The sequence below is a fragment of the Alligator sinensis genome, unplaced genomic scaffold, assembly GCF_000455745.1.
Source record: "Alligator sinensis unplaced genomic scaffold, ASM45574v1 scaffold1102_1, whole genome shotgun sequence".
NCBI classification, from domain to species: domain Eukaryota; kingdom Metazoa; phylum Chordata; order Crocodylia; family Alligatoridae; genus Alligator; species Alligator sinensis.
Genome location: NW_005842342.1, coordinates 735911 through 746351, shown reverse-complemented (window position 1 = coordinate 746351; position 10441 = coordinate 735911). Strand labels below are relative to the sequence as shown.

Genomic DNA, 10441 nt, shown 5'->3' with positions numbered 1-10441 from the left:
CAAGCCTGCTTCCAAAACAGTCTGAAACATTTGCAACATTGTTTTGGATGGATCTGTTTCGTTTCAGAGCTGTTTTGGAGCCTTGTGTTTCGTTTTGGATTCAGTGTTTTGGCAGCTGAAACGTCCGAATCCGAAACAAAACAAAACGGCCGCCGAAATTTTGCACAGCCCTAATGCCTACACAACCCAATTTTGTCACAACAGTTCTGCTGCCTTGCATCAGCCAACACTACTAACTACCACAAGTGCCACATCTCCTTACTTTGAGCAGTTTTTTGGCTGACGGGATTTTTAGGAGCCTAGAGGTCAAATGTGTAAGCAGGGAAGGAGTACTGTGAGGCAGCTGCTGGACAACTGCTGCAACTAACAGAAACTAAGTACAGACATTCAAAAAGCCCACCTTGGGGGAGCTCCAATCCCCCCCCACCCCAACTTCAGCCCAGGCTAGGCAAACCCCAGAATGGAGCTCCCTCCCCTGCCTTCTCCCCATCCCAGCATGGGGCGGGGGGAAGAGGGGGTGGGGCAGGGCAGGGCAGGGCTAGGGGCGAGAGGCAGACACGTAGCCTCTCTCCACTGGATTGGCTTTAAAGTCAAGTTTTATCCCCCCCCCCCCCAAATTACGGGTATAGACTGGATTCTGACCACCTAAATCAGAAAAAGTGTAATGTCTGCACATGACCAGAAGCAAAGGCATGTCCATGCTACCTTTGTGTCAGCAAGCATAGGCAACTGAGGATCTCTGTTTCTCGGGGATGTGGTATAATTTTTTTTGGTTTCTGGGCCGTTTGTATGTAGATACATGGAAACATCTGTCAGCAATGCACAACTTTTGCCAACAAAAGTTTTAGTATAGGCCAGGCCTAAGACAGATAAATAGTTGTCTTCTAGATACAGAATGGAAACCAATTTATTTTAGATAGGCAGTTTAGCTTTTTTCTCACTCATCTTATTTTAATTAAAAAAAAATGCTGGTAAAGATGGCTATTGGCTTAAACAAATGGGCTATGCACTTATAAACAATTTTACATGGTATTGTTTGCCTTTCACTACAACTTAAAATCAAATTATAAAATTGAAAACAATTGTATTAATAAATTTTGTCATGTATTTCATGGCAAAGCACTACCATTAGCCATCCTAGTTCTAATTACAGTTATTTTGGATAAAATATAGGACTGATTCCAATTTGGTAATCTTTGTATTGCACAGGTGGTGTAAAGGATCAAGACTCTGTACTGCTAAGTACTAAACATACATGCAGTAAAAGGACAGGCCTTACCCAACCAGCTTTACAACCAAAACAGATTAGGTTTATGACAAGACGTGAGGAGGATGAATGAGATGGGGATTCAAAGAACAGGTAACAATAAAATTAGGTTTTGCAGAGAAGACCTTTTATCTCTACTCACCACATTCCTCCTGACTGTACAGAGAATTCCTTTGACAACTGAGAAACTGGGAGCAGAAGCCTCCCATGAAATAACTATTGATATAAAGCTATAAGCTCTTGCTTGTCAAGAGACTAGTTCTGTAGCAGCACTTGCTTTCACTAAAAGTGTCTGCTGCTCCCAGTTTCCAGATGGTTTTATCAAAGAGAGTCTCCTGCTTTCTTACTCCCTCCCTAAAGGGGAAATGTTTGTGTATGCCCATTTTTTGGTAAATTTGTTTATCTGGCCATATTTGACTAATACAAACTTGTTCAAGTTCTCTCACTGCTAGATAACTCAAAGCTGTGATTAATATTAAACTTCAAGCTTGCTGTAGTTTTGTCCTAAAAGAGAACAGCTGCTTTGATATGCCTAAAGGAATATGATCTAGAAAACTATAAACTGAAGTATTTTGGGGGGGAATTGTGTGTATAATACACAACTTTCCATTAAATACTAATGTGTAGAACCTAGATACATAGCAGCTGTGTTTATTTCTGTTATTAGGTAATAAAACAAAATGCACCCAATAATAAACTCATTGCTTTTATGTGACTGTCTGCTTACATATACATGTGAAAACATTGTTCATTCCTACATCCTACACACAACTGAACAGATACAAATAATTTATATCCATGTGCAATCATTTCAATATAGGAAACACTGGTGTATTTTGGTAGATACTACTAACGCCTGTAATAATCTTATCATTCAGAAATTAGAAATGTAAAGACCTAGTACATCATCAAGTCCATTCTTTTGTTAAAATAACAACCATTCATGATTACATACTGAAAATCTTTGGATTTAAACAAACTACCGTTATCTATTATTTCATGAAAACCAAAACTAATTCACTGTATATTAAACCTAAACTTTCAGAAAATGTAAACTACTCAAAAGGTTTTTATGGAGCAATTATTATCCTTCAATCTTAAAAGAAAAGTATACCTGACCCATATGCTTCCATTTCCCATCTGTATAACTGGAAATTAAAGTGAATTGATTAAGACCACACAGCAGGTTAGAGGCATAGTCAGGAAGACAGCCCAGGTTTCTCAACTCCCTTTCCAGTTATCTGTCCAGCAGGCCACATTCCCCTCAGTTGGTGCCCTGTAAAAGCTATGAAACCAACTCACAATCATTCTCCATCATAAACCCTTTTGTAACTTTTCCCCCTCTGTATCGTACTAGCAAGTTTAAAACAACAAAATTCCACAGACTACAGGAAAACAAGTCTCAAAAGCTAGTAATTATTTTTGCATTAAATACAAAATAGTTTCTTCTTTTTATGAGCAAGAGATCTCTGCTAAAAGCAAATTTTAACTGCTGCTTCTAGCCAATGTGGCTCTGTCTTCCTCTGACATCCATTTGTTATATAACATCTGGTACTTTATTGCCATATATTTCAAAGATGAATGCCACGCATGCAGTTTCATTATTTTTTTTTAAATATTGTGTTTAAATTTGAGCATTTATTTATTTTTCTATAAGAAGTAAAGTCCTTCTTACAGCAGTTGATTTACAGATTCTTTCCTTGTTTGAAGCATATGCTGTTTTACTCTTCTGAACAAGTGACATTTCCCAAATAAGTGGATATATTAATAGTGGCTAAATATATCTTGATAATTATTTTGTACCATGCTGAAATTGTCACCCTGGTAAGATCCTGACATTTCTCCAATTTCAGAGTGGTTTGATATTGTGTGTTTTTTGTAAATATTATATGAGATACTGATCATTTAGTAATTATAACTGGCCAATTTCTCAGCAACTCAGAAAAGATAAATCTGAAATTCGGTAAATATATTACCAGTAATACAAACTTTTTAAAAATGCTAAATCCTACTTCCCTGATCATATATACTGTGGTGGTTTATACAAGACATCTTGAAAACTTCTGCTTTTCAAAGTCTGTCCTACTCCAAAACAAGAATTTAACAGTCTGCTTTTTGCTTGATATTTGTGTGTGCACATGATGGCTTGGTAAAACTCTATAGTCACGTAGCTGGTGACATTCACGCCAAGCCACATGAGCAGGGTGTTTCTTTCTTAAAGACCACCCATTTCTACTTTCCATATTCAAAATGTAATGTACTTTCGTATAGATAACCAATTCCAGATTAGATTAAGAAAAATAATAAACAAAAACCAAATGAGTCAGGGGAAAGTGATTTTTTTCTTTCTTTATGATCCTCCATCTTGCCGTGTTTCACAGAAATATTTCCCTGTCTGTAAACAGGAAAATTTTAAAAAGGAAAGGCAAAGGATTTAGAGTATCTTCTTACAGTGACACTAGCCACAGTCCAGTTTGGGTGTTACCTTACCTCAAGCAGCTTTTACAGTGTGAAAAACTCTGTCCTGAATCTTAACTAATCTTGAAGACTAGGCTAGACAAACTGATTTGCTTTACATGTTTTTCTCTTCATCCCCTAATGGGTAGGGTACGCGGGTGTTCTACTTTTTTAGCCTGTAGGCTTCTCCCTTCATCCTCTACTCTAAATACATGCATTCTACATGCTAACTGTTAAAAATATTTTCCTGCTTTGGCCACTAATAAATTATTCATGAAAATACAAAGATAATAGACAAGAATTAGAATAACTAGTATTTGGTGGTTCTTTATTCACTGTAACCTAAAAAGTTGCATAACTTGCATTTGCAGCACTAAATAGTCAGAAGTATTGCATTTCTCTCGCATGATGTAAAATGGTGTCCACAGGCAAACCCTGCTGGCTTTCATGGAAAAATTCAGATTATCCAATCAATCATTCAATCAATCGATCAAAGAATTGTTTCCTCTATTATAAATTTGCTTGCTCAGTGTTCTTAGTGGCAGGGGAGGCTATTCAATAAAAGACAAGGGCAGTTGTAGTAGCCCTTGGAATCACCCCTTCTCTTGAGCTTGGTTTTCAGTGGCAATGACATCAGATGGCAGCAAATGCCTTACATACTATTGTTTCCTGCACTATATGGTACCACAGTGTTGTCCACACTATACAAATGAATAATGATATCTTGGCTATCAAGTTTGTATTGGGGAAAGATTTGCTCTGGCACTGTGACTGCCTTATGCTGATTCAGGTGTGTGACTGTCAATTTTATAAATGTTTGCCCAGCCCAGCCCCTGGCTTGTTTACTTTTCATTCCATCCCAACTGCGGAAACTTCCTTAGCCTGACGAAGGGTTTTTGAACCCAAAAGCTTGCTTAATAAATATTCTCCAACTATTTGGGTTGGTCTAATAAAAGATATCAAATTCACCCAAGGAACCTTGTCTGCCTATGTCCTTAGACCAACACGGCTACAACCTAAACCCTTGCATTTTTCTGGCAAACTTGTTAATTTTTACTTGTGAACTGGGGTTTTATTTCACCATCGTCATCCACTACATCTGACAGATCAAGAAATAAGGCATTTTAGTTCCTCCTGTTTTTTTTCCATATACTTTTCCTCAGTTGCCTAATTTGTGTAAAGAAATTTGCTTATCCATGGACTCTACTCTTCCTCTGCAGACTACAAATAACTCACGTTCTCTTTTGGTGGGAGTTAATTCATATGTTGCATGGGGAGGCTTGGATTCTACATTTTTCAATGCATTTTTTCACAAATAAAAGTTTACAGTGCAATAGAGCTGAGACTCATTCTGTTGCTGTGTGCTTGTGATAGCTACTACACAAAGACACTTCTCAGCAGAATGAATTTGCTTGGAAGCAGTGCCATGCTGCATTGGCTATATTGCCTTTGGTTCTAGAGCTAGTTCAGTTTCCTCTGCATAGTGTTTTCTTGGGCCATACAGACATGCCACAAGGCCCTTTGAGGAATGGGATTTAGGAGCTTTACTCCAGTCACAGAGGCACATGTTATGGAATTGGAGGATCTGGACTTGGCTGCAAATGATGCAGTTGCTTTGGGGAAGTTTAGAGTCACTGTTTCCCATGTGATCACTGGTATCAGGTTATTTTAATTCAAAGTATATCAGGTCATTTAAATTCAAATATCTCTTAAATATGCCACACTTTTGCAAAAACTGCACATATAATAGGGGCTCAAAAGTAAGACTATCTAATTTTAACATGAGTGACTGCTAGACGATCAGTGGATGCCAAAATTGATGCCAGAGGATGCTTTGGGCACCCCGAATACAGTAAGTACCTGTTTCATGCTTTGGAAGCTGCTAGAAACCAGCCAGACCAGCAGTACATGTGTAGCTTTCACATTTGTGTATAGTTACCTGAACGAGTATGACTTTCATACTCATTAAACAATCTGAGCTTTCACTGAATGCTCTCAGTTTTAGTAGCTGTGCTCATCTAGGCAAAAAGACAAGGTTACACAAATACCTGGGTAGTTAATAATGTCAATACGAAATAGGCAAAATTTTCAGCATGGGAGGTATTGATATCCATAGCCAGGCATTTCTTTTTTTGGGGGGTTTTAAATAATTTCTCTTTTCAAGTTCTCTTCCCTGTTATCTGCCTCAGAATCACTTTAATACTCTTAATTTTTTATGATTTGGAAAATGTATCATGCCACGTAACTATTAAAGTTGCAACCAATGTGTGTCACTGCATGAGTCTACATGAGACGCTTTAATGTGCAGTAAGCATGCACACTTACTATGCAGTAAACTGCTCTAATAATAAATTTGCTACCTGCAAATGCAAGTAGCAAATTTGCTTGCAGTTTGTTACTGTGCAGTAGCACTCGTGTAGACAACTGATTGGGAGCAAATCTGCCCCCAGGAGCTGCCTGCTGCCAGGTTGGGCTCTGCCACTGGAGCCTGGGTGGGGACTGTATCCTCCTGCCCCAGCAGCAGGGAGCTCCAAGCCCTCCTCCAAGACTGTAATTAGGGAGTGGGTGCTGGGAGTGGGGCTGGGAGATTCTTCTCTCCAGCCTGTTTTCCACCCAGCTCTGTGATCACGGAGCTGGGTAGGGAACAGGCTCTTCAGCACCTGCCCTGTGATCATGGAGCGGGGGCTGGGAACTGTCCCAGTCCCAAGCCCCGGTTGAGCAATCAAGGTGCGGGGCTTGGAAAGAGCTGTGGGGTAGGAGGGCAAGTCCCAGCCCCCTGCCCCAATCTGATGATGGGGCATCTGGCAGCAAGCCCGGCTGGATGGGAATTTTCCACCCAGCCAGGGGCTTGCTGCTAGGTGCCCGACTGGTGGATCGGGGCTGGAGGCTGGGACCTGCTCTTCCCCTGCAGCTCTTTCCAAGTCCCCTGCCCCCAATCGGGGAGCCAAGACCAGGAGCTCCCTGCTACTGGGGCAGGGGGACATTTGTCCCTGCCCCGGCAGCAGGCAGCCCCCCAGGGGCAATGTCCCAGCCCTGGCCAGGAGGCAGCTGTCTCCTGGCCCAGTGCTCCCTGGCAGCCCCTAGGCTAGCACCCAGGCAGAGCCTAGAGCTCCCCCTGGTGGTAGAAGGGACCCACTGCAGGGCCCCAGGAAGCAGGAACAGTTTGCTGCCATTAGCAGCAAATCTGCTTCTGCTTTCCTGCACGTGTGGATGCTTGTTTAGGAACATTTACTCATGAGTAGTTTACTTGTGAGTAAAGTGCTCCCAGATCTAATGCATGTGTAGACACACCCACTATTTCTTAAATTAATGAATTCTAGTTACAGCATGTAAAACCCCACTTCCAAATTTTTATTTTATTTCTCACTTGCCCCAAAAGCTCGGTATCTGGCAGACTAATTTCCTCAGTTTTTTTGGCCCCTGTCTCCATTTGGTAGCTTGAGACAAGGGCTGCTGGCACTTTTCTGAAAATATCTGTAGTAAAACTCAGCAGAATTACTATTCAGAAAGTCAGTCAGAGCCTGGGAAAGAAGCGGGTGGAAGGCTTGCACAAACCACATGTACCATGTAGTGGGAGAAGAGCTAAACTAAGAAAATAGAGTGCACTGATTTTGCAATGGCAAGTGTGGGAGGACCTGTTCCCTAACATGTCTTAGCCCACTGGCGGAAGCTGCTTCCTTTCTCAGGTTGCAGTGACTACTACAAGGTCCTTCTGTTCATTGACAGCATCAGCAGCTCCCTTCCTATGCTTTGTCTGCAACTTTGCTCTGCTCCCTTCTTGTTGGTCTCCTTTGATGTCTTTGGAGGAGTTAGGAAAGGGAGCATGGGAGATATCCACTACTACAAGTAATTGCCTTCTTGCATCCTGATGCTACTCTGAGGTGTGCTACAGTCATCACCAAGTCTGAGTCCCACTGAGCCTTTTTTAAAACAAAAACCAAAAACAGCGCCCCCACCATCACCTGGGTATTTCAGTGACAGACAGCACACAATCAGAACTGATAAGTTTCTAAGGAAGTGAGGGGATTTTAACACTTTTTAAAGTTGATCTGAGCAAAACTGTCCCTCTCTCAACTGCTGCTCTTGAAAGCACTACATTAAATTCTGATGCCCCACCACCCCCAGCAGTATAACAGGTGCAAGAGTCACACCTGCTCAGCTGTGTAATCAGGAGTACACACAGGAAATAAAATGATTCTGCCCAGGGCTCTGACTTGATGACAGAAGTTTCAGAAGGGCAAAAGAGACTTGTCATTAGAGAGTAACCTTTGCAATTTAAAAATCCTATCTGAGGTTGAATTTTTAACCTACTGTTTTCTTAAGTCACTCCTAGGGCTAATACAAATGAAAGAGGTTAGGCAGAGGGAAAATCTCCATGTTTCCTAGTTTTCTCTTTTGCATTTGATGGAACTTTGGGAACATTTTTTACAGATACTGAGGTACCAGCAGGTGCCTAGGAAAACAAAGGTGTGGTGGCAGAGTGGTTAAAGCATCTTCCTGTGGTTATTGAAGTATGAGTTTGACCCCCACTCTGGACTTTTGCCAAAGGTCATCCTCAGCTGACCTAGTTGTAAATGGGTATTTGGTCATTTGGGTCAAAGGTGGCCAGATGTGATGCTAGCTCCATCACTTCCCAGTGTGCTGTTGCTACAGACATTAGTGTGCCATAACCATGTTAACCTAATGGGCTGCTAGGCTTAGGTGGACCTTTGACCTCTTACTGAAATCAATAGCCTAACTACCATCAATATTTTTGCCCTTCACGACTGGAATTTTACTGGGTAACTGCAGGATCAGCCCGATTCCGTAAGCTTATCCAGGATAAGCTCCAGGATGGAGCTACTTGATGAAGTCTTATTTTCCTGGATTTGGTTATTCAGAGTAGTTTGTAGAATAATAGCCAGATGATGACAGTATACATTGTTTGCTTGGGCTTCTTACACAGCAAGCCAATGCTTGAGCAAGAAAATATAATTATAAACCCACAAAAACTATCAGGGGTACTTAGGGGCAGATACAATACCCGAAGGTACTTTTTTTACCTTTTCTCTTTGAGTTGACTAACTTCCTACTGGAATGGCTCATTAATATCTTCTAGGCTTAAAATGATATGTTAACATCTTGTATATACTATAATATATACAATTAGTACTTATGAAAGGTGGCAGACTCCCAGTACTGGAAAACTGAAGCCTTCCATATTCATCTGCAAATAAATGCAGGATAGCCTTAATTTAGAGCCAATAATTTCTCTCATCCTGCAGTGTGTTTCATGTGGACAGAACCCTGCCCCCAGACAGAACCCTGCCCCCACAGAGAGTTTATTGAATGATCCTTACTTTCTAGGAGAATTTAGCCTCCCTGTCCACAGTTTTCTGATACTGCCAACTAAAGGGGCATATGTGTGTGTGAGTGTATGTGAGAGAGAGAGAGAGAGAGAGAGAGAGAGAAATACCTATACTCCAAGAACTGGACTGAGACAGCAAAGCAGCTGTCACATTTAAGTACTTTCTGTCACTACCAGTGACTTTAAGGTGAAAAGCTTCATATCACATTACCAATTTGCTGAAGCCTATGGACTGTTTTTTACACTTCAGTTCAACAGTGGAATCGACACACAGCCTGACTGCCATAATAAAATAACAGTGGAAATGCAGTTCTTGCTTTTAGTTTACGAATTAATCTGCATGTCAGTTTTAAGGAATCATAATGGTATTCTACATCAGAGCATACACCATGTGTTGGCAGTGGTCCCTCCCTACATTCAGCAATCCACCCACTTTTGGTTGGGAAATGCTGATTTTACCACCTACCTACTGTTAATATGATTTTGATTAACACTTAATACAAATCTTCAAACCCTGTAAGAAACACATATACAGCCTTCCAATAACATTTAGCCCATTAAGAATGGCCATTGCTCAGTGATGATGCACTTTGGTCTAAATTGCTACGAAAGCCAAACTCTCCCTTCCTACCAGACATTAGTTTTAAAAGAGGGGGGGGAAAATAATTTTCAAATATAAATATCAGCCTCATTGTAGTAAAACCCTGGATGTTTGAGGGCTTGGTAAATTTGGTGTCCAATAAGATGGCTCAAACCAGATCAGGCAAACAGGCACATTCATTCGACTGAGACATGCAAATCTTTCATTCACTTTAGACTAAACCGAAGCATCAGTTAATTAGCATGGGGGTAGTGGAAGGGACACCGTCCATATTCACTCCAACTTCTCTGTAGGTATCATCCTCCCTACCGGGCACCTCTAAAGTACAGAACAAGGAACCAGAGCATACAGATATTCCCCTCCAACCACAAAGTTCATGCCCCCACAGCCCCAGATCCCCTGCTAACAAACTTAGGAGAGTTAAGAAGGCGAGATGAGTATTTTATGAGTCCCTACAAGTGCTTAAACCAGTGTGTCCCTCCGCCCCACGCCAGGAAAGCCAGGCGCGAATGATCCCCAAAGCTCCCAGGAGCGAGTGCAGGGAGAGAGCTGGCGCAACTTACCCGGCGTAGCGGTTGTTGTAGAGGTAGGCTTGCACTGGCACCCAGGTTTTCAGGACGAACAGACAAAGAGGCAGCAGAGCTGCTACCCGGCTACCGGGATTCCCCGGGAGTTTCATGGTGCAAGGGGCAAGGGATGGAGAGCGAGCCCCGCCGCAGCCGCCGCCCCGTCTCCAGGTGGCAGCTCCCCCGCGCGCACAAAGACGACC

General features: G+C 41.7%; 1 protein-coding gene across 1 annotated transcript in view; it reads right to left on the bottom strand.

Moving 5' to 3' along the window:
* The window catches only part of CPA6 (carboxypeptidase A6), a 150577-nt gene that overhangs the window by 128633 nt on the left and 11503 nt on the right, over nt 1-10441 (bottom strand). The window contains exon 4 of the mRNA XM_025210220.1: nt 10236-10433. Coding sequence (XP_025066005.1) covers nt 10236-10433 — 198 coding nt within the window. The remainder of the gene's footprint in view (nt 1-10235; nt 10434-10441) is intronic.